Below are 24,180 nucleotides of genomic sequence, written 5' to 3'. Positions count from 1 at the left end.
TTGTAACAGATGTCTTTTTGGAAGTCTCACCAGGATGGATTTGCAGACGCCCGCCACAGCCTGGCAGGCGGCAGATGTGGGAAAGTCAATGGGAAGGTTTGGTAGGCCCAGAATGGAAACCAATGGCAGGAGTCCTTTCTGGGTGACAAACTCCTGACAGTGGTCATCAGTGGTGTTGTTACTGAGAATAGACTCCACAAATTTCATCTGGAAAACAGGGGGTGAAAAACCAATGAGTGCAGTTTTCTCCTGGCCTTTTACAGAGGGTTAATCTAATTTAGAATGACGTTTTTTTGGACTTCTTAGTAAATAACCACAGCTGTCCTTAGCAGGGAGAAAGTAAGTACATCTGGCATTGAAAAATGGAGAGTCACAGCGACGTAAAAATTAAGACTGAACTGAGAGACTCTGGGCGTCTGATTCATGACTCGCTGATTCAGCTCTTACCACATTCAGAATGTAATCCATAAGGGGAATGGGTATCCGCTCCTCTGTGCCAACCACCCTGCAAAAACAAATCAATCACCCTGGTGACTCACGTCATCCTCAGCAAAATCTAAACAAATCCACACCAAGGTAGGTTTTTACACAGAGATGACATTGTCTCATTGGTTATTAATAATTACTGATCATTAAGGTCTGTTACCAGTGCAGCAATACTGAGAGAGAGAGAGAGAGAGAGAAAGTACTGACTGTCTATTGCTCTCTGGCTCCCCCTGCTGCTGACTGAAGGTGTGCAGTGCCTCTTCCTCCTCCTCGTCCTCACTGGAGGCCTCTTCGGCGGCGTGGTTGGAGCGGGCGGGGGGCACTGTGACCGTGCCGTCTGCTTTCTGGATGGATGGCTTCTGGCAAATGTATTCAGGTGCTCTGCCCAAGTTACAGATCTCCTCCAGTAACTGCAAAGGAAAAAAGTTCGGCGTAGATTTGCCAAACACACAAATTATCACCAATATATGACAACTCAAACAACCCAAAATGGAAAAAAAAAATCCCACTCAGACAGGCCGGCGGGGGGGGGTTGGGGGGGGGGGGTATGACCGCTGGACGACCTACCTTGATGATGGCGGTGGTGGCGTCTGTCTTTAGCGTTGGCTGGTGTCTCATCAGCTCGTCCACAGCGCTGCCCAAATTAGAGGCCGTGTCCCCTGAGGATCAAAACCAACGTTTAAATAGACAGAACCCCATACATGCACGTTTAAACATTCAACGCAAGCTTCAGTCTTAAGAGAAACCTGGCACTGTCCGACAAGCCGTCACTAACAGTGTAAAACTGAAGGGGAAAAAAAAAACGTAAAAAAGGAACACTTCAAAAAGGCCTTCTTTTTCTTGGCCTGTTTCTGAAACTCACCCAGCGGGTCAGAGCTGCGGCGGCGGCGCATGGCGGGCAGGTAGTCGGGCGAGAGCAGCACCTTGAACAGGCGTTCGAAGGGTTGACACTGAACGAAGGAGTGCAGGCCACGGGCGTTGAGGCACAGGGCACTGAACACATTGGGAAGGGAGCCCAGCACTTCTCTGGTGGCAGGGACCTGCAGAGAGAAAGACTGTGAGAGAGAGAAATGGAGAAAGAAAAAAAAAAGCAGGGGAGGAAAAAGAAGAGAAAGCAAGTGAGAGACAGAGTGGCAAGGGAAACGGGCAGAGTCGGAGAGGGAATGCTGGGAAACAAAAGCCTCCTAGAGACTCCAACGGCAGAGAGGTGACAAGTGTGGACATACTGAAGAGTGAATGGATGTGTTACAAGTTTTTTAAGGTGAGGCCGTGGGAGTAAAACAGGGAACAGATGAGTGTCTTCAGATGACGTCTCCATCGAGCAAAGCCAAGACCCTCTGAGTGAACTGCCGAGACGACATTTTAGCAGGCAGAGCAGGTTCTGAGCGTGTGCGTAAAAGTGAAAGTAAAAGAAAGTGCCAAGAGACAGATGTAAAGCGAAAGACAGATGAAAGGAAAGTGAGAAACAAAGACAGAGAGAGAGAGAGAGAGAGAGAGAGAGGCAGACAGACAAAAAAAGGAAGAATGCAAGGCCATGACTGTAGACTCACGTCTTTGATGAGTAACGCGTGAAGCATAACATCAGTGAGGCCGTTGTCCTGCAGAGAGGAGAGAAGAGAGGGCTCCTGGAACACAAACACTGTCACCACCTCCGTAGCTGAGAAAACAACAGAGAGAGAGAGAGAGGTGCAAAACTTTTCATAAGAGCCTGAGCCAGTTTGAAGAATATTTTGCATTTTGAGACGTGTCAATGTCTACGTCTGGGTGTAATAAGAAAGGCTTCACAGGTCCAGAGCTGTAAAAGTTAGACGCGTTACTCTGTATGTGTGTGTGCGTGCGTGCGTGTATGTGTGTGCTCACCCAAGAGGAAAAGTGAAGGGCCGTAATACTCTGCATTACTGATGATGTGCTTCAGCGAGGTAGGCAAGGACCCATCCATTACTACAGAGAGAGAAAAAAACCCTACATCATACAGATTCACCAGATACTGACACCAACATTGCATCCGCGAGCATTAAAAGATGAAATATGATTAAAAAATTTCAATCACAACATGACTCGTCCACACACACACAAAACACTAAGAGTCAGGCTTTACCATGACGTATGCCATCAGAAAAGGCAGGGTCTTGTATCGCCTTCTTCAAGAAGTTGAGCATAGACTTCAACAGAGCTGCCCTCTGTGGAATGCACTGCACACCTGTTAGAGAAAGCAGCCCATTAGCCAAACATGTGGACAAACAGTCTTTCTCCTGTAGTCCTATAGAGCGCAGGGCTGTGCGTGATTTACCTGCTCTGGGTGCGCTAGCCGTGCTGCTCTGTGTCCGTGGGTCTGTGTCGGCTCTGGAGCCTGTGGAGGTGGATGGCCCGGGGCTGCTCTCCATGGCAACTTCAGACACTGCACAACCGACAACATCTACAATCAATACTAATAAACACTGAGAAACAGTTACTGCTCCTTCTCACCAAACTCTTAGACCTGTTATAGTCAGTATCAGCTACTATCAACACACGTTACACTGTCTAGAAAAAGAACATGACAGGGGAAATATTATTTTATCTTGACATGGGGAAAATGTAAAACAATACAAATAGTTCACTAATTTTAATCGGCACTCTTAAAAATAATGCTTTAGCAAAACAGAAAATTAAACAGGAGCCTGGGATTCATTTCTGTCGTGAGAGTTACTGTAGCATTAAAAAAAAAAAAACCAGCAACAAAAAAAAAAACAGTGAAAGGAAGGCACTGACTGTCCATGTCTGTGTCCATGTCCTCTGTGTCTGCAGCAGCACTGGGTCTCTGGATCTTTGGCTTGATAACAAAAGGGCACTCTTTCCGAGACAGGTCCACCTCATGCTGTGTATACACACACACACACACACACACACACAGAGAGGGGCACAGTGGTTAGAGATTTGCCAGAGCAGGGAGGGGGATTAAACATCCAATATCAGAGTGACTGTACCTCCAGTCTGCAGATGAAGATGGAAAGGCCGCTATGGGACTGAAAGGCAGCCATGTCCAAGTTGGTGATGAGGTCCACCACACGCACCGCCCGCGTCACAAAGGTAATCTGGTCCTGCTCATCTCCCAGAAACTTAATCACCTGAGGACAGAGAGGAGAGCGCCTTTCCATCACGCCTCACGGACTCAGACCCGAGACACACAAACAGGAAGGCCCGATTTAAAAAGATGAGAATGAGGTAAGAAGGCAAGGAAAGACAAATGAGCATCTACCTTCAGCAGAGCTTCCATCATTCCACAGGAGACCAGCGCCTCTCCACCAGCATCGTAACTGGCCAAGTGGTAGAGAAAGGAGAAGAGGGCTGTGGCAAACTGGTGCGGGTAGGGCTCCATCAACGGGTCTGGTGTTTTGACAAAAGACACAACGGCAACGGTTACCATCAAAGCGAACAGAGCACAGAACCAAATAATTCCCCTCGAAATACAACCTCGTACATTTCCCTGTACTGAGCGCCGTTATGTCCTTCGGTTGTTCTATGCGATACGCAGTGAAACACCGTGGTGCTTTTAACTCACCAATCATGGCCTGTATGCAGTTGCGCACCAGCACGGGCAGAAAGCCATGGTAGGAGGCCGTGCCAGTGCAGTCGATGATGTTGGACAGTTTGGGTGTCCGTTCCAAGTGGACGATTGACGTCAAAGTGCGCAAGGAGGCGGCTTTGATGTCCTGCGATAAACACGGATGATTAAAAACAAGATGAGCATTCAAACTCGGCACTTTCAGATCTTTGATGTGCCTTAGCATTTGAAAACTAACTGCAGCATGCATGTTAAACTTTGAGTACTAATGACTGTAATGTTCTGCAAATATAAGTTAGCTGAGTCCTACTGGAGATCTTGTCTTGTAATACCCTGTCAAGTTTGGGCTGGTAAAAGCAGCAGAATATCATACACCAGTAAAGAGTACCCCGAAACATTTTTTTGGCTGAAACTCATGTGAGAGGCCGACAGAGAGAAAGAAAAATGAGGTAAAAGGCTCTCTCACCACCAGCTGTTTGTCAGTGATCTGCAGAACATCCACCAGCTCCTCGATCAGCCCGTTGTAGAGGATACTGTTGGCTGACTCCTGGAGGGCGTTGGAGTACACTACACATACAGCAACAAAACATCGACCTCAGCAGATGCACAGAGAACAAGTGAGAGAGACAGAGAGAGACAGAGAGAGAGACAGCCCTCTGGTGCCTCATGATGAATATGAATGGGGTCTGCGTAAAAGTCAAGGGCCCAGCTTGGCTCAATTACCTAATATAGAGATAGCGTGCAGCCTGGCCTGGACAGCCTGCAGCCTCTTCTTGTGGTTGGAGAAGCTATGGGCCAGACGGATGTGTGTGAACAGCAGCGTCTGCTTGTCCTTAGGGATGTTGTACATGACCGTCAGCGACTCCATGATCTCTGAAGGGCTCTCCGAGATCTGGGCATGAGCAAGAAAAAAAAAACAAAAAAAACTCCACAGTTCAATTCACAACACAATCAGACGCCCGTTAACATATGTAAGCAGTCATCAGCTCCATCACAGAGCACGGCACTAGTAACACCAGCGGCGAGAAACTTCACGCACCTTGTCAAGTTGCTCAATGTGTATGTAGTGTAGTGTGTTGCTGCTGGACTGTTAAACAGAGAATTATGAGAAATGTTATTAGATTTACACAGGAAAAACGACACTATGATGCTATAAAAACATAAACACAAATAGCTAAAACTGTCATTACTGCTGTGAGGGCAAAGTGAAGCTATCAGAAATCGTAGCAGACATGATTTCATACCTTTCTTTCTACTTTGACTTCAGAGCTGGGCTCAGCATAGAACTCAAAGTGCAGGGTTGTGGCACTGGGTGGGTATTTCTACATGAACAATTACACCAGTACAGTCAGAGAAGGTAAAGGAATGAATATAGGGGCAGTGTCACTGTGTGACAGTTATCAGATGATCAAAAATAAAACTCAGCGACTGCTGTGAAAGAGCGATTAGAGGAACTCACCGACATAGGCAGATCTCTGCAGCATTCTGCCAAACCAAAGCCGTTCTCCTTCCCTCCCCAGCTCTACAGATCACCAAAAATATTCACCAAGAACAAACGAGAACAATGAAAAATGGAGAAGAGCACACACAACTGGAAATGATCTTTCTTCAAGTAGATAAAAATGAGAGCCCCAATGTCAATATCGTAGACTTTTTTCCTGTTCTCCCAACCTTATGAATAATTAATTAGTAAACAGATCAAAAGAGGGGTGCCGTACCTCGGCCAGGTGTTGCAGGCGTGCCAGCAGAGGGCTCCTCTTGTCTGAGCTCAGTCTGGTAATGTAATTAGAGCGCTTGCTGAACACATAGAGCAGGTTCAGCACAGACAGAACCACCTGCATGTCACAGGAGGCTAACAAGGTGGTTAAGTGCTGCAGAGAGAGAGAGGGGGATGGAAAATAAAATCAGACATTGATTGAAACATGACATGACATAAGAGGTATAACAAGATTCTGCGTTAGCTGTCAAGGCCAGAAAGTTAGAGAGAGAGAGAGAGAGAGGCTCCAGTTGTTTTACCTCTATAGAGCTGTACAGGTGTCTGGAGAAGCTGTACTCAATCAGCAGGGCTGTGAAATTGAGCACGGCCAACAGCAAAGCTTTGAGCTGCCCGTTGTCCGGCCGGTCACACACCAGCAGCCAAGACATGTTCTCCACTGTCTGGCCAGCATCGCAGAGAATCCCATCAAAGCGGTCCAACAGGTCCACCCAGTGGTACAACTCACACTGCCCAGACAGAGAGAGAGAGAGGAAACATTCAAGGACTTGAACTTGGAGACTTGGATATCTGGAATTTCTTCGGATTACAGAGGTCAGCGAGAGTTCAGACGCCCCACCAGTCCGGCTGCTGTGCTCACCTTTCCTATATTCCAGGTTTTGATTTGCTGCAGTTCCAGCAGCAGCTGCTCGTCACTGCATCCTTTCAACTTCTCTATGAGCGTCCTGCAGTCAGCAGGCTGAGGAGAGAGGGAGGAGGTAAAGGACAAGTCAATAGAGCAGGGACACTAAGTGCAGGCATTCACACAAGCAGAGAGAGAGAGAGAGAGAGAGAGAAAGTGAGAGAGAAAGAGAGCAATAAATGGACATACTGACCGCTTCTGTGGGGGTTTTCTTTAATTTGCTTCTGTCAACCTTCATGGTCACTAGTTTCTACACACTGATCCTTATTTAAAAAAAAAAAACAGAAAAAAAAGTTAGCTAACAGACAAAATGCATTAAACTTAGTCACCAACATGGCACAAAGTACGTGCCAATGGAACAATGCTCAGTGTTCACTGGCTCGAGACTCTGAAATGCCAGTGCCCAATTCATAGGCACCGCAGCACCCAATTGGTATCATCGGGTAGATGTGACAAAAGCCACGAGCTAAGGGAACTAAAAATCTTTTTCCCCTCCCCCCAAAAGGACCTATGTATGATGCATGAATTTCTTAAGAGTGAATTCATTCATAAAACAAACTTAAATCATAAGCCAATGCAAACTACATTAAGATAAAAGTGAAGAATAAGTGAAATGTTTGTGTATGCAGCAGAGACGGATTGTCAACATCATCAACAGACACTCTGAGTACTTACGATAAGTATTTTGGCAATTCCAACTTAACAGCATCTTTCATATACAATACCTACAAAGAAACAAAAACTGTGTCAGCAGATTGCACACACACACACACAGACACAAAAAACTTAATTACACCAACACAGCCCTTCTAACTGTTGGCTGTGATTTAAGTCATCAATATACCTGAAGTATTCAGTCTACAAATATGAATTCTGTCATTTTAAAGTGAAGGTAAGTAAAACAGAAGAGATACAGAAAAAAACCTTCCCCAGTCTAAGTGTTGAAGGATATTTATGACAGGAATGTAGACTCCCACACGCCTCTTATTAGACAAAGCAAAAACCATCTTGTTTTGTAGCAAACTATATAATTGTGACTCGAATATTTTTCTTTAATTTAACTGCAACTCTAAGTTGTTTACACAGGGCTGAAGGAGGACTAGCAGGCCAGAGGAGAAATGACAGCCCAGGAGATGTCACTTAAAATCAATGTAGGGGGTTGAGAAACGGTTGTTTCTCAACCACATCCTCTCAGATATCTTCACCGTAAAAATATTGTTCAACACACCCAAACAAACGCTATCTACGCTACTTACTAACTTTACTAATAGAAGGCGCATCTGAACCTAGGGCTTGTTTCTGGCTGTGGATCAAAGGAAACAGCAGTGGCAAAACCAACCAATATATGGCATACTACTTTCGCACACATACGCAAGCACAATAGCCGCAATACTTCCGTGTTCATGTAAAACCCAGAAAAGTGGTAGTATTGTTAGAAATACAAGCTCTCTCTTCGGCTATTGAGCAGTGGAAACAATACAATAGCCATTTAGTTAGCCGTAAACCATGTCACGGGTAGCTGGCTAACTGCAAAAACGAAATGAACATGACGTACGACCACCTCCTTTAATGTTAGCTGTCCAATAAACTCTCCCATTTTCCTCGATTTCAAGATCTAAGCGAAAAATATAAGACATTAAGTGACGAAATGTGATGGAAATGGAACCCATTACCTGACCTCTCCCAAACTGGGATAACCTACAAAGTGAAAACACAGAGACCGGGAGGCACTTCGCTAGTTGATAGCCACTGTAGCTGTTAGCTTTCCCTGGCTTGTGGTTGCTAACTTTCTTGCTAGCTAGCTTAGCTAGATAGGTTGGCAAATAACACTTCATCAGTAACTTAAACCAAAACAAGGATGCTGTGAAGTCCATTGCGATTAGCCAACATTCGAACCAAATTACATGAAAAACCCGTCACTATGAGATTTACGAGGACATTTATTTACAAATCTTACACATAAAGCCAGTTAGTGATCACTAACTAGCGTTAGCCTTGCTGTGTTAGCCAGCTTAGCTATCTCAAATGTTATGCTAACATACCTGCCCAGGGATACCTACCAAATCGCTTAAATTGCTAAATAGCTTCACAGCTAGTTGGTGCAGTCGATGATCCTTACAATGTCAACAAAACTCTGCTCATCTCAAACTCAACCCAAATAACAATACATCCCAACCTTGTAGTCAAGGTTGTTTAGTTTAATCCACAAATGTTAAACTGCTATGACTACTGTGCAACGAAACACAGACAAATTGGGAGACGTAATCCGATAGGTTCAACCATACCAAGCCACTTCTTAACTTGGCTCCGCATGTTTAGTTGACAAATCTAGCGCCCGGCTGCGACAGGCCTGTCTAAAAGCCCGCAAATTACTCTTGTATCAATAGTTTGCTGATAACCGATCCATAAAGACACACACATAAACATTATTAGGAAATGTCACACCATACCTGGATTTATTACTGTTACACACTCGGTGAATGAAACCGTGAGTAGCTGTGAATCGTTTTTCATAAGCTAACAGATGCTCAAAGATACGGCTTCCGACATGCGTTCTCTGGTTGGTTGGTTTGCTTGCTAGCTGAGAAACGCATAATATCCCGCTGAATCATTCTCCATTCGGGCCTAGCATGACACTGAGGGGTGATGTGTTGTGGAGTTTTACTGCAGCAGTTGTGCGTAGCTACCTGAGTATCGTGGCGTTGGTTTTTCGTGGGACAGAATCATGTTCTAGTTTGAATGCGTCACTGATAATTAATCTTTCCCAAAAGTACTTTTACAAAAAATAAAATAAAACTGTGCAACAGTGTTGTCAGAATGTTGAGCTGTGCAATTATAGCATCAATAATTTGTAATTAATTTTTGTGGTAGCCTACATTTATCCCAAATCAGAATGTCTGGCCACTTATATTTACTAAATGGATTTCCATGGAACGTCATCATTTATAAAGTAAGTAAAAAAATCATTTTAAGCGACCTACAGCATCGCCTGCATCTTTACATGTATCAACTGTCTGTGCAATCTATTTGATGCCATAAAGAGCCAACTGATTTTTTCACTGAACATAAACAGGTTTCCTTGTTCGTTTAATTCTCCAGCAATGTTCTCTCCAACAATTCAAACTGAATTCACATTTCAAAACGATGCATTTACATTCACGCGAACTGGGGAAAAGGTCCTCCAACATCAAACTTTCCCGGTTCCATTGCTGTGATAAGTGTCCACACTGCTAATAATTTGCTTTTGATGCCAGTCAGGCAGACAAAAAGGCTACCTTTATGTTAAGAACCCCATCAGACCCTTCAGTGTTACTGAATCTAAAGGGGAAGAAAATGAAAAACACTACAGTGTTCAGCGCCAGTATTTCATAAAGACTGGACTCAAAACTGGTACATTATAGACGCTTTGTTGTACGAACTACGGCCAGAATTGGCTATGTGGAGCAACGAAATATGTAAGAAAGGTGTGCACCATAAACATTTTTACCATCTTAGGAATTTAAGTGACACAGCCAAAAACATCCTGCACCCACACATAGGCAAGCCAAGTACATGAAGTCAAGCATTCTTTTTACATTGATATGTGAGAGCATGGTTTAAAAAATAAGGCTCGCAACAGACATAGCCCATCACTGAAGGAAACATATCATCCAACGTGAACATATTCTCGGTCACTTTGTTCGACCTGTGCAAAAACTAGAAAATATGTTGTTAGCTTGCTAACGCAGGTGTCTGGGCCGATTCGAAGAAGCCAAGTTAAGTTGGAGGAGTCATCTTTGGGTCCTTTTCAGATCATAAGTGGGGGTGAAGAAATAGCAAACACTAGGCATGCTCATACAATAGCAGCTCTCTAACTATTTTAACTGCTATCAAATAGAAAACCATTTAAGATACGTGATTTTCTAATATTAGCTAAGGTTAGCTCAGATTTATTTGCTCCATCTCTCACATGAGCACATGTAATCACACAGCTCCAAGGCCTCTTATATCGTCATCTCGTGACCGAATGCAGATTCCCAACAATGCAGCTGAGATTGTTTTCCTTGTCTATCGATGAAAAATACTATGAACATATACCAAAGAAATTCTGCAAACACTACAATGTAAATAGCATAGAGTGAGTCTATATGCGCGCACACATAGCGCGTGCATACAGCACCACAATGCTCTTCAGTCGAACCGCAAATTAAAAATGGCGGTTCATATAGTAGAATGTCCGGACTTTGCACCCAAAACTCTACTTTAAAGGACCTGGATCGCGTATGCAGCACACTTCAAATCCTATTGATGGTACTAACCATTACTCTGAATCACACGTCGCGCAAATGTCAAGTTCACGAACAGGAGTGAATTTAATCACTTACCTTGAATGCGCCTCAATTTTAACTTCTCCATCTTACAGCAGTGAACAGGATTGGTTTCTAAGCAAAATCTCGCGATGATGCCCTTAGAGCTTCCCCAGCAAGCGTTTAGGGCACATCCAGTGTCGTCAAACATTTCATTCCAAACGAGGCTGGGAGCTAGTGTTTCAGAAAGAATAGGCATACCGAAAACTACTGTATATAAAGACCCTCATCCTAAACTCTTTTTAATATAAATATTGATATTAGTATTTCTCCCTGCTTAGACATGGGGACGTTGTGAACTTGGGAATAAGCACGAATATATTTTTAAACAAAGCACTGAATTATACGTACACATTTGTGTGTATTCTAAAAATGTTCTTAATTCTGTTGCCCCAAAATACTTTGTATGTCCTGACATTGCTCGTATTAGTCGTATCGCTGGCGTTCTCCACCTTTGCTTTTGAGAAAATACTGCCATTTCTGTACGCCTTACCCAAAAGTGTCCCATTTTCTTCTCACGTGATCGAAGTTGTTATGGAAAATACATATTTTTACATTTTCATGACTTGTGTTTGCCATCACCAAAAAAGTATTGCTAAGTGATATACTAGTCAGACGTATTTTGTTTTTATTATTATACTGGGAGCATGCCAACTGATAGCTGCCATAATTCCTAGGCTATTTTTATATGACACTATCTCAGGGAAAGGGGCATATGATGATTTCTTTTGGGTCATGATTCGTTGCTTCTCTTTCTGTTGTTTGTTTGTTTGTTTTTCTTGGAGTACCCAGTGCATCCAATAAGGCTTCAAATTTAGTGAAACCTGGTGAGAACATCACTGTACTATTGAAACTTATAGTGAAAATCCAAAATGGAATTTATTACATAAGGAAATAAAGTGCATGACAAAGATGCATAAAATGTCATAAAACTTTTAGAAAACTGTTTAATTGAGCTCATTTGAAAAAACTTCAAGCCTTCTGAAAACAAAAATGATGACAATAAGTGTGACATTGTATCAATCGGAACATGAATTCAGTTTTAACTTGTTCGTAAAGTGGTTTAAGCTGTGTACTTATATTTTACAGATGCTATTTTCATTATTCCATCAAAATGATAACAGATATGACATAAACCCTGAGAGAACTGTGTAATCCACACTATTTTTTTCCAAACCGAAACATGAAATACAGAGAACATTACAATGGATAAATGATACATACTAAATATACAGTGAGCGGAGGCCTCCTAAGAGGACAGAATAACTAAAATTACAAGTAACAAAGTTTGTCAAAGACATCTGCAAAAATATCAAAATTTATGAAAATTTTGATACAAAAAAATAATTTTAGCCTGAACATGTATCATTGTGATGCTGTTACAATGAATGTTTAACTTTTTTTTTGTTGTTGTTTGTGTGGGTATTTTTTTTTACAATGTCGAGCACTTACTTTTCCACTCATTATTCTCAAAATGACATAACAGGGTTAACAGCAGACAGCAATGCCAACTACAGAATAGAAAAGAATTGCACAGTGAGGGGGGAAAAAAGATACTACTGGCCCACTGATGTAAAGACTACCATTCCTTTTTTTGTTTGTTTGGTGTTAAAGCAGAGTTTATGGTCAAATACAAAAAAGCCCAAATCAAACTGTGAAAATTATATGAAATTAATCATTTAGTTAAAACTTATTTGCTATTTAACATCTCTGCAGCAAATATAAGGAATAAAATCTAATATAATGACATAACTATTAATAGTGTCAAATAAGTGAAGATGAGAAGCACAAAATGAACAGCAACAAAATGAGAAAAGCTATTAACTTCATAATCACATTACCAATAAAACATGACCAAACTAAAAAAATAACAGCATAATTACTTCATACAAATAAAAACCAACTAAACTTTTTTTGTTCATCTATTTCTTATATTTCTCAAAACATTTAATGTTTGTTTATACAAACAATGCTAAGAAAGATTAAAATGAAACAAAAGCCTTCTTTTAAACCATAAAAACAAAATTACACTAATTATTTACACTAAATCCTACTCAAACCCTTGATGTTCCCAGTCTACACACATTCATTTCTTCACCTAGAGAACATCGGCATCATCAAAAACACACTGCTTCTCTGCTGAAGGAGTATGCACGGTGCTTTCCGGACTTAGACACTTGGTTGAAAGCAGATATGAACAGAAAGGTGCTAGCAACCAGCCTCATCACATTAACACAGCCTACTGTTTGAGCTGGACAACTGGATAAAAAAAATATACACATCTACACCCTCCCTCCCCACCCCGCCCACCCCAAAAATACAAATACATGAGATTACTACGGTAAAAAATGTATCAAACGAGCTAGCAGAAAGGTCTTGGTACACAGGTTTTGTAACAATAACAATATTTACAGCATTTCAGGTATATACTGGGAGTGATGTAGATCTGTTTGGTACGAGAACCGATTTTCACACCCAATAAGCAGAGAAGGTTAATAAAAATAAGTTATGCAATGGACATGCACTTGGGGCAGGTTGACAAAGACAGAGAGGGTACCAGAGACAGACAGACAATCTACTGAATCTGAAATGGTCTCATTGATTTCCCTTTGACTGAATCCACACTTCTCTGCTGTAAGCAGGTCAGAAGATGTGAACATGCGCGTGTCAGACACTTAAACATCTTGATTTGAACCATTTCAAAATCAGGCTTTTGTCTTCTCAAAGTACCATTTTGTGATTATTAACTCAGAGCAGTTATCCTGTAAAAACAAAACCTTGATGCTTGCTGCTTGGTAAACGTTTTAACAACTACCATTACAAATAAATAGTCATTAAAAGTAAATAACATTATACACTGTTATTTAAGATTTGTCAGTTATTTTCATTTTTTACTTTCCAACTATAGCCAAACTTCTTAGTAAACACCTCTTCTTGAGTGCTTTGATGCCTTTCCGGTATTTCATTAGGGTGTAAAGACAAAACAAATTAATACGTGATTGTGTCAGGAAATATAATGCTAATGTCAATATAGGAATGATCACAATCTCTGTAAAAAAAGGGGGAAACTGAAGCTAGCAAAAGGTGAGAAGCATAGAGCACATGAACTATAACAAAATAACTAGTCTTTCTGTCATCTTATCATACTCTCCTCTCTCACTCTTCAGTCGGCGACTCAACCTCCACATCTTTTCTTCTACTCAGTTCCCCATCTCCATCTCCCCATCTCCTGTCTTCTCTCACAGTAGGAGTTTGCCATTGCGGTGTATTTTCAGGATTTTGCCCAGTCTCTGCTTAGCAGTGGCAAGTCCTTTCTTCGGACGCTTCCCTGTAAAAAGAGCAGTGAACAACTTGAAAATGAGTTGAATGCATAATACGTGTGTGTGTGTGTGTGTGTGTATATATTTTATGCCATGTCATGTTACGTCATGTTATGCTATTTATTGTATGTTTGCTTGTGTGCATGCACATGAGCAGAAGTTCGTTCCTGGGTTTACCTTGTCCGGCCCCAGTGGCCCCAGGGCTGGCCAGGCCTGCCGGCGACGGGGCGGTGGGGGAGTAGCTGCTGCTGTTCTGGGGCGAGAGAGAAGGCCGTCTGGACGTAAGGAAGACTCCGGGGGCCATGGCGGCGTTTCCGCGGGGCCCTCCTGGACCAAAGGGGCCTGGTCCTGCAGTGTACTCATGGTCCAGCAGGCTGGCGGAGTAAGCCTCCACCCTTCTCTCCTCGGTGATACAGTCCACGGGGGGCTCCGATGGCACGTGTGGAGAGACGGGCCCAGGGTCCGACTTGGGCTGGGCTGCCACGGCTTGCGTCTTCTCTTGAGGGACCTTCTTTTTTGTGTATTTCCTCTTGGTGGTGGTTTTCTGGTGCTCCTTGTTACCAAGACAGAGTGAGGAAAGTTGTGGGACAAAAAAAAACCTTGTTTCAACTAAGTGATGTCTAAAAATCATTTTAGGACATTTATAATTCAAGTGAAATTGCAGTTAAACTTGAAATAGTTCAGAAGAATTGGTGAGTAGTTCCATGCAGGGACAGAAATCCCTATATAAAAATAAAACTCTTTTCTTGAGCATGTTCCATGTGCTGACAAGGCAAAGATTTTCTTATACTATGTACAACAAATTCATTTCCGTCATCCCTGTGCCAACCTCTCACTATACTGTAACACATAAAGACGCTGTGTTTTTACCACTTTATTTATATATCCTGAACTCCTCCACCTACATTTACCTGTTGTGCCAACTTGGCAGCGGCAGCGGCAAGCCCAGTCTCCACAGATGCCACTCTGACTCCCTCCCTCACAGGTCTCTCCTGTTTGGGCAACGTAGGCTGGACACGAGCTGGAGGCATGATGAAGTTTACATAAGCGGGCACAATTGCAGTTAAATTAAGAAAGGTTCAGACAAACAACACTGTTTTATTGCTGCTGGGCTGGCGCTCTTTCGTTCGTGAGGTTATGGTACCTTTGGGACTCCATGGTGTGTCATCCCAGTTTCTTTTTCTTTTCATTTTGGATTTGACCGTGTGATCCTCCTCATCGGACTCTAAAGAGGGATACACTAAAAGACAAGAGCAATATGAGAATAACATTCTCTCAGGAGCTTTTCAACCTGGGTGGATATTCAATGACAAATTTCTCCAGTTCCTCTCACAAATAATCCATCAATTACAGGCTGCAAATGAAATACCAGAGTTACGTTTGGACTTGATGACAAGCACAAAATCATCCATACAGATTCAAAGTGGTAAACCATACCTTACTTACAAAGCAAGAGGCAAGGAATGTCTGAGATGTTCCTACTTCTAGCACTATGCTTACCGTACTCACTATGCTTACCGTATTCGGAGTCCTTAAAACACGTCCCCAGAGTCTCCTGCTCATCTGGACTCTCTTCGTCGCTAAGGTGACGGGCAGGCCGTTTGATTGGCCGTTTCCCAGGCCTCTGAATGGTGGTTTTCTTCTCGCTCTTCTTGGCTCCACCTGATGCCCACGCAGTTCTCCCTCCTTTCTCCTTCATCGTTCCTGTTCCTTCGCGTGCACCTCCAGACACAGAGAGAGGAGAAGAGGAGGCCGAAGAGGAGGAGGAGGAAGGAGGATTGGCCATTGACAGCATGCCTTGGATAGCATCTCGTGTACTGGGTGAGGCTGGAGCTTCCTCACTGCAGAACAGGGGGAAAAATATTCCAGAAAATTAGTCCAAATAGATTAACAGCACTCATCTTCTAGACACACATGAACACTTTTCTTACAGAATTTACTCTTAGGCTACGTTAGTGATGTAACAAAGCACAAATACGGCAGATTCACATGCATAGTAGCACAGTACCTCAGAGCAGAGTCCAGACCAGCGACCTGTTTGCTGGCTTTGAGTAAGTCCAGAATGCCCCCTGCTCCTCCCTTTACTCCCTGCATAGTGAGGGTCTCCTCATCTGTGGTGTAATCCTCCTATGGAACATGGGGAGGGGGAAGATGTTTTGCTAACACTATCACATCTGAAAGCTTCTCTTTGCTCTAACCTTGTAACTACCTCATCATGATATGATCCAAAGACAAGCATCACTTTGGACTTACCTCAATGTCAAAGTCCACCTCTCCTGGCTCTCTGACTCTGTGTGGGTCAGAGCACGGCTTGGCCCGGGGCAGCTTCCTGGGCAGACCTATGGAGTTCAAGGTAAAAAAAAAAAGATGTTCAAACCCACACATTATGGACAAGGCAAGGCTGGTCCAGTGTATGTGCTGCTACACGGTTTCAGCCATAATATAATTAACATTTAACTTCATTTCATTTCTGCTAAATCATCTCAGAAGGGTGATCAGAAAAAACAAAACAAAAGGGAAAAGGTCGAACCTGCCAGTTTCTTCTTATTAGAAGGGGCTGCCCTGCGTCGAGGGGGTGGAGTCTCGTCGATCTGGAGCTCATCTTCGGACTCAAAATCTGACAAGGCCGAGCTGCCAACCAGAGGCTGCATATGAGCGGCACGTCCCGCCCCGTTACTGCTCCCTGAGCGACCTCCCTTCTTCCTGAAACGGGAGGAAGAGAGTCGTGAGTAAATCACTTCAGAAAGAGCAGCATCAGTTTCAGACATGAGAACGGAGGAAGTTGTGATATGCTGTCCTTACCCCTGTATTTTCCCATTGGTCAGCACCAGTTTGAGCTTGCTTTTGTTCAGTTTCCCTTCAAAGTCATCCAGGCAGGCTGTAGGCAGCTCCAGCTGGAATGAGACAGAGAGAAGGCTTTTTTACCTTTAACATTATGTGCATCCTGAAAATGCAATTTGGTTTAATGTTATTAGGATATCATTCTTACTTTTCTTGCTAGTTCCATCTACTGCTAAGACAAACTAGTTTGTGTTACATTTTAAATCTAGTGCAGTAAACTAAGACAGCTTCACTGCACATAACATGCCTCTTCAGAAAGGTTGCTCCAGAAATCAAATTCTTTTGGAAATGCAATTTCAGTGACAGCTTAATGAATCAACTGAAATCTATGCTATAACAGCTTTAATTTGTCATCGTAAAATGATGAAAAAGGCACTAAAAACATCATGTAGTCCTACATCATAATCAAGTTTTATCTAGTCATTTTTTCTCATATCTAAAGTCCCTTGTGTCAAGAACATGCAGCTCCCAGTTACAGTGGTAAAAACCACACCTTGTTCTTGTTCTTGGCCTTGCTTCCAGGCTGGAATTTCTTTAGGGTGTGTTTGGTGTGAATCTCCAGTAGGTCCAACTCTCCTGCCTCTGTTTTTATCTCCTTGCCCTTGGGACCCTTTTTCTTTGGCCCTGTGAGGCCAACGCCGCCGGCCACACCTCCCTCTTTGGGTTTAGGGCCTCTCTTTTTGCCCGGGGGTCTGCCTGTGTTGAGGGAGGTGTTTAACGGGGCTTTAGGGAGAGGAGATGGGAGACCCTGCGAGCCTCCGAAGGGAGCTCCTCCTCTGCCAATGTTCTGCTGGAAGATATCCTGTCAGGAGGACAGTTGGAGGCATTTTACTCTGAACAAGTCAACAATGTGACATTGATACAGGCCAAAATTAAATCTCAAATTCAAATGACTATCCAAATGACTGTTTTTGGACATCTTGTCTAATTAAATGTGGCAGAGAAACACTGACCTCCACCAGACGGATCTCTTTAGCCAGGTCTTTCACCAGCTGCTGGGTCTTTATGTTATCTGGAATCTCATCCTCATGCTCAGCCAAGGACTAGACAAAGACAGAACAGTCACATACAACAAACTTGGTGCTCCGACTGGTCCTAAAATCTCTCTTGAACTGTCCAACTGCCTCATATTTTATTTTAAAATAGATGTTCTAACTTTTAAAAGACCTAAAAGGTTCAGCATTAAGTTCTGAGATTACCTCTTTGCGGGTCCAAGAACGAAAGGCATTGTTCAGAGCCTTGGCTCCATGGACCAGGTAAGTTGCAGGATGTCGACGATTTTCCCTCAGACCTAAGAAAGGTGGGATAGTATAAACCACACACACATAAAAGTCTTACCAACATGCACAAATATATTCCTCACACTGTGCAAGTAAGTAATGGTGGAACTGCTTCCTGATTGTTGTTTTTTTCTTTTTAATTACTTCTAAATTGTGTTAGTGTGATATAAACACAGGCAAAGAACAAGAGTCCTAGTGTCATTATTCACAATTTTTAAAATATGCATCTTTAAGTCTCACCTCTGAAAGTGTCCAGTAAGTGCTTGCCAACGTACCAGCACACCGTCTCAAAGTTTGGGAACTTGAATAAGTCTGCTGTACTCAGCCTCTTCTCTATTTCATATGCGCTAAGAGGAAAAAGGAGACTGTGATACTGTGTTGATAACACATCTTTCTTTCCTTCTAGACTGAGGCTCTCATCCAAAGCGATTTAAAATCACTACTTTCTATGTCAAAGGCCACACATCTCTGGCCCACGTGCAGTGAACTGTCCTGCTTAGCGTTTGCTTTACTGGGCTGCTTCCCTTGTCACTACAGCACTACTGCACCTGATGCACCTGAAAACTGCTCTCAAATACATCACAAGGACGAGCTTCTCACCGAAGCTGCATGTCGATGTTGAGACTGTGAAGGAAATTTCCACCAAAAGCCAGGCAGTCCACTGGGGTCAGCACTGCATGGATCCACCCTAAGGTACAACATTAGCCAAACAAATTCAAGACGTATGAAAACTATTACTCCTGTCACATTCTTTTGTCTCTATACAAATGTCAGACATGTAATTGGCTGATAATAACAAAGAGGCAGCCATTCTTTAAAGCTGTGCACAACAAAGGAACTGTACTGCCCATGATCTCTATGCAGAGTAAAAACTAATTGTTTACACATCTGTCAGTTAAAACTTTAAACCCTTTAGTCATCTTAAGTCTTGTGTCATTATAATCCTATTGGTCACAGCGCTGTAGCTACGTGTCTGTAATGTGGCCTTTGTAATGCAGAGATATGTACCTGTTGGAATGAAGAGTGTGTTGCCTTGCTTGACTGAGCACTTGAAGCACATGTCCACCTGGTCCCCAAAGAACATCTCATTCTGATTGGAGGAGGAGCTCCAGCGCTCAAATAGGGCCAGGTTGGCAGGAGTGGGACGGATCAGGTAAAAGATCTTCTCACCCTGAGTGTAACACAAAGTATCCACCAATCTCTGTGCTGCACACACACACCTTTTCCCAAAATATTTACCCCCCCCCCTCCAAAAAAAAAAGTAAATAAATAAAAAAATGGCCTTATAAAGGGGAAGTCTCTATTAACATGAGTGATGAGAACATCTTGGTAATCAAATGTAATGAACTGCTCTACAGAAGCGCAAAAAAAAGGAAAAAAAATTGTTGAATGTTCTTCAAAATTTCAGCTGAGCATTAATGTTACTCTCCCTCTCATCTTCACACAAATCCTGTTTTTACAGAATAAACAAGACGATCACATGGCTCACCCGAAGCACATGGTACCACACTGAGGTTCCCCCAAAGTCAATGTGGAAGTCCGTGTAGCTGTCCTTCACCCCCATCAGACAGTATTTCTGGACATTCGGCCGTTCAAACACAGATTCCTCTGGCCACAGGTTCTCCACCCATGACAGCTTCCTTACAATCTTTGGTGTCTCCACCAGGTTGGACAACCTACAGACAATCATTGAGGGAGGGGATTTTCATATTTCATTGTGGTGAGTTCACGTGATTTTACTTTAGGCTGTGGACAGAGAGAGAAGGGACTTCTGTACCTGGTGTCTGAGAACTCAAGGCTTATCACGTTGAGCACTCGGTCTCTGTTTGGGCTATTATAGTACTCAACAAAGTCCCCGAGGCGCATCTTCAGATCTGCCTGACGGCAAACATCAATCACGTCAATTTCTTTGTCCCCGCCTAAAATCAGAAAAAAAAAACAAAAAAAAAAACACACACACACACACACATACAAATCCATTACTGAATAAAACACTGACTCAATAGAGGGGAGTGAAATTCAATTAAAAGAGCACAGGGGAATGATTTGACATTTCAGTTAAATTGTATGGTTATGATTCACAGCACAGACTGCGTGAGGACATTTACCAATATAATGCTCCACGTCAGAGACAGAGAAGGAAGATGGAGGTAGGCTCATCCCCAAACCGTCCCTCCTCAGAACCAGGACAGGAACGCTGAAGGAGCGCTCCTCTAGGAACTCGACTGTAAGCTGGGCCCCGGACGGCTTCAGCAGAACCTCATCGGCACTAACACACACACAATGTGAAAGACACCTTAATTACAGAGTAATCATCACAATCATTAAGTGTCGCTCTAGGAAAGGTATGTACTGATGAACAAGCGGCCTGCTCTGCAGTGTTTACAAGTACATCTCTATTAAAAAGATGGAGATACATGTTTGAATAACAAGCAGTACTGAGTGCAATGGGAGTGATGGATGACTGACAGTTACCTGGGAAACGTGCGGCTGCGTAACTCTCTGACGAACTGAGGACTACCTGTCTTCACAGGTCGACCCGAATCTCTCCCCATTCCTCCTGTGTCCGCTTGCTTTGAACCCCCACGTCGCTTCCGCACTGAAACGGTTTGAAAAAAGAGAGGACTGTTATGGAAAAATCTTCTAACAGCCTCACATAATTAAAGCATTTGGTCATTCCACTTGTCAGCAGTTTTGTATAATACAGTAAGGCTTTTTGGTAAAGCCGGCAACAATTCTGAGTTAATGCAATATGCAAGCCCTCCCAATTCTAAGGAGTTTTGTCTTGTTCATTGTTTGAAAACAAGCCCTGAGGACAGTCTAAGTTATGAACAATTAGGAGAGAAACAGTAGAGTGAGACAACAGACAGAGAGACACCTACTGACAGAGGGGCCATGTGTGACCTGGCAGTTTGGACAGTGATACAGGTCAATCTCTGCAGCTTTGTCTTCCTCCACGCCAACACAACTGTGCACAAAAACAACAGTGGTGTTATCAGCTCAGATGACTCACTCTGCTTCTCTGTGGCCATATATTTATAAGAAGCTGGGCTGTGATCATTAACGTAAATAAACTGAATATGTGACAAAACTCACCTGCCGTGAAACCAGTCTTGGCACACATCGCATTCAATCATGAACCGTGTGACATCATAGGGCAGGCGACACAAACAATAAACAGGAACTGATGCCATAATGATGTGGTATGGAGAAAATATCAGCGCGTGATGTGGAGCAATACAGATCAAACTTTGTACAAAAAAAAAACAGTTGAGCACCACTTGGCGTGTAAATAACAGAGATGGACTGAGTTGTGTCAACAATGAAAAAACTGTATTTTCCTCTCAAAGATATTCAGTGAAAGGCTGCATCAAGAGCATTCACACTTGGCTGTTGGCAGCTTGCAGAGTTCAGCTCCAGTAACCACTGCAGTCAAACCAGGCACAAAATTCTGTCCATGGTTTGGCACCTATGGAAGAAGTTTGTAGAAAAGAAGTACTAGTCAGATGAACGTTAACAATATGGTCTCCATGACTCACTGACATGGTATAGGATTGTAAATAAGATACAGAATCATTTATCCAAACTGTTAAAAATAACCTGCAATATTAGATATGTTTAACTGCTGTTTGCAGGAGATTTGATTATTGATACAGCCATCAGATCAAACATGCTCAGCAGTCCCTGGACAACTGGAAAATTTCACTTGATGTTCCCTACTATAGGAGAGCATAATGGAATTATATATTAGCTAGCTTAGGCTGTGCTGTTATTAGCAATCAGCTATACTTGGCTAAATTAGGCTAGCTAGTAATCTTTGTATTAAGTTGATCATTCCTAGTCCTAGTCACATGTACGTACTAAATGCGTTTCGACATTCACAGAAGTCAGCATTTATGCAGTGTTGTGTACATTACAACCTGCGTTACAGTTGCAACAAACGTATACTTGGTCAGCTTTTCATGTGTAACAGCCTGTCACGTTATATTCAAAAAGTAGGTGCACTGAAAGCTAGCCAGTGAGCTGAATACAGGCACAACAGCACTGCTAAAGCTAGCGGTCTGGATAAGTAATATTAAACAAAGTGTACATGTAACCGCTTGCATTACAGACTCAAGCACACAGACTAACAGGATGAATATGCTGGTTACATTTACATTTACATAATCGTTAATGCACTTTCAATGAGGAAAAGGTGTTCATTAAACAATTATCTTATAACGCTTTAGACTAAGTACGGAGTTAGTCTGCTAACGTAGCAAACATTAAGCTAGAATACATGGCGGGCTAATTATCGTTAGCTAGCGAAGTGTAACATAACAAACTCACTTAACTTCAGTTTGTGAGCTACATTTTGTACGTTGATACAATATTAACACGTTGAGAATCATAACACATCTGAGGAAACTGACCTAGAAGATGTTTACAGAGGAAACACAGTTATTAAGATCTTACCGAGGGTAGAATCTGAACTGCTGCCGCAGGGCCAAGCGAGTCATAGCGTTCGGAATTCGCAGGAAATCCCGAGGCAGTGTGAGGCCTACTCAGTGACAGCAAGTTGTTTTCCCACTCTTGTTAATTCATTATTTTGTCAATGTTCAGTTGGCGGTAGTTTGTGGTTAACATATGCAAAATTACATTAATGTAAAAAACAACACGTACAAAGTAATGAATTCATACAATTTATAAAATAGATGTTCGCGGCGCAGCTGTTCCATTTCAATCTGTCCCTGCAACGACCACTGTCTGCAGCGGATGGAACAATAAAGTTGGTTTACATCGCATGTCGTCCTGTGAAAGCTGTTTCAGAGTTCTATTGAACCTACGATGAGCTATATGGGTCGCGTTCAATAAAGAACTATCTTATAAACTGATGAGGTTATCCATAGTATTACACACACTGTTTTACAATTTGAAATGTGACGATTGGAATTCTTTTAAATTATTTCCCTCACAAGTCCTCTTCAGTAACTTAAATTACTTATCTGTCTGACATGGAAAATCTGTCTCTGTAAAAGGAGAAATATTTTCAGTGTCACTAAAAGTGTTTGAAGCGTGGTTTTGACATCAGAAGCTTAATTTAAGAAATGTCTTGCCAGCTAACGGGCAACAAAATGATTTGTTGATATTTTTATTTTTCTGAATTATTGTTTGTGTCCAACAGAGGGAGACATTAGCCAAGAATCGATTGCATCTGGCGCAAACATTGTCTGAATTTGGCTTACTAAATGAATTGAGTCGAACCGTACAAAATTAATCTTGGCAAAAATTTGGATAGATTATGGACAGTGACGTGAACCTGGATCATTTCAACACCTTTAAAATCAATATAATCAAAATTACTGGCTTTACAGTAAGTTTAGTACTAAATACTAACAAATCCCGTCCGAACTGGTGATCTTAAATTCTTTTTTGTTGGTTTTTTAATAACTGAATTTTAATATTTTAGTTGCTAATAATTCGATTTTTTACTATCATTTAATATTAATATAGTAATTAATGAAGATTTTACCATTTCTGAAAACAGCTTATTGGGTCATTTAGTATCACAATTAATTGTTGAAGTGTCTAGCACAGCCAAATTTAAATTTGAATATTTAGAATCTGGAATATACCCATGAGCCATAATGACAATATGTCACACTTTCATTCAGAGCAACACAACAGCTCATCCAGTTTATGATGGCTCAGCCATCTCTGCCTCAGCACAAGCTTTCAATGGTGTTGGCCTGGTTGGCTGTGGGGGTGGGCTAGCCTGGCTTCAGTGGTCAGCCACCTCTCACCCACCACCTCCACCACCACCGTCACCACCAACACCAGTCTCGGCCCAGATTGATGAATTGATTGAGTCGCTGCTGCCAGTGAGTCTGTGCCCTGGGCAAGGGCGCCTCGGTTACAGGAGAGAATCTGAGAAATGGCATTCGCCGTGGTGCCGCCATTGTGAGCAACCTGCAGGGGGCCACAGGG

At 42.6% G+C, this 24,180-nt stretch overlaps 2 protein-coding genes across 5 annotated transcripts in view; both read right to left on the bottom strand.

The window, feature by feature from the left end:
- Positions 1–10,832, bottom strand: part of huwe1 (HECT, UBA and WWE domain containing E3 ubiquitin protein ligase 1) — a 37,781-nt gene extending 26,949 nt beyond the window's left edge. For all 4 annotated transcript variants that reach the window (XM_030770023.1, XM_030770027.1, XM_030770025.1 and 1 more), the window contains exons 1-24: positions 10,791–10,832; positions 7,102–7,151; positions 6,620–6,689; positions 6,385–6,483; positions 6,047–6,253; positions 5,749–5,901; positions 5,490–5,552; positions 5,275–5,352; positions 5,070–5,117; positions 4,754–4,922; positions 4,497–4,597; positions 4,028–4,178; positions 3,725–3,852; positions 3,453–3,593; positions 3,238–3,343; positions 2,777–2,884; positions 2,585–2,686; positions 2,347–2,427; positions 2,037–2,143; positions 1,349–1,526; positions 1,054–1,145; positions 694–896; positions 448–505; positions 31–207 (exon numbers count right to left, since the gene is read on the bottom strand). In XM_030770023.1, coding sequence (XP_030625883.1) covers positions 31–207; positions 448–505; positions 694–896; positions 1,054–1,145; positions 1,349–1,526; positions 2,037–2,143; positions 2,347–2,427; positions 2,585–2,686; positions 2,777–2,884; positions 3,238–3,343; positions 3,453–3,593; positions 3,725–3,852; positions 4,028–4,178; positions 4,497–4,597; positions 4,754–4,922; positions 5,070–5,117; positions 5,275–5,352; positions 5,490–5,552; positions 5,749–5,901; positions 6,047–6,253; positions 6,385–6,483; positions 6,620–6,664 — 2,595 coding nt within the window. In that variant the 5' untranslated portion in view covers positions 6,665–6,689; positions 7,102–7,151; positions 10,791–10,832. The remainder of the gene's footprint in view (positions 1–30; positions 208–447; positions 506–693; positions 897–1,053; positions 1,146–1,348; positions 1,527–2,036; positions 2,144–2,346; positions 2,428–2,584; positions 2,687–2,776; positions 2,885–3,237; positions 3,344–3,452; positions 3,594–3,724; positions 3,853–4,027; positions 4,179–4,496; positions 4,598–4,753; positions 4,923–5,069; positions 5,118–5,274; positions 5,353–5,489; positions 5,553–5,748; positions 5,902–6,046; positions 6,254–6,384; positions 6,484–6,619; positions 6,690–7,101; positions 7,152–10,790) is intronic.
- Positions 10,833–13,104: 2,272 nt separating this feature from the next.
- phf8 (PHD finger protein 8) lies at positions 13,105–21,468 on the bottom strand. Its single transcript, XM_030769412.1, has 21 exons — positions 21,310–21,468; positions 21,096–21,181; positions 20,689–20,812; positions 20,322–20,482; positions 19,991–20,132; positions 19,703–19,889; positions 19,222–19,384; positions 18,814–18,901; positions 18,454–18,560; positions 18,133–18,224; positions 17,887–17,976; positions 17,427–17,735; positions 16,895–16,986; positions 16,623–16,795; positions 16,346–16,431; positions 16,101–16,219; positions 15,611–15,933; positions 15,237–15,332; positions 15,004–15,113; positions 14,270–14,645; positions 13,105–14,100 (listed from the first exon to the last, which is right to left on the bottom strand). The coding sequence occupies exons 1-21, from the start codon at positions 21,405–21,407 to the stop codon at positions 14,012–14,014; spliced, it is 3,111 nt and encodes a 1,036-aa protein (XP_030625272.1). The 5' UTR covers positions 21,408–21,468; the 3' UTR covers positions 13,105–14,011.
- Positions 21,469–24,180: the final 2,712 nt, after the last annotated feature.

Source organism: Chanos chanos, chromosome 3 (genome assembly GCF_902362185.1).
Source record: "Chanos chanos chromosome 3, fChaCha1.1, whole genome shotgun sequence".
NCBI lineage: Eukaryota > Metazoa > Chordata > Actinopteri > Gonorynchiformes > Chanidae > Chanos > Chanos chanos.
Note: the sequence above shows the minus strand (reverse complement) of the source record. Positions and strands in the feature narration are given on the sequence as shown.

Coding starts and splice junctions, on each gene's coding strand:
- phf8 (XM_030769412.1), bottom strand. CDS start 21,407: ATGGCATCAGTTCCTGTTTATTGTTTGTGTCGCCTGCCCTATGATGTC. Junction 18,902..19,221: donor CACACTCTTCATTCCAACAG/GTACATATCTCT, acceptor GTTGTACCTTAG/GGTGGATCCATGCAGTGCTG. Junction 15,934..16,100: donor GGTCTGGACTCTGCTCTGAG/GTACTGTGCTAC, acceptor CCTGTTCTGCAG/TGAGGAAGCTCCAGCCTCAC.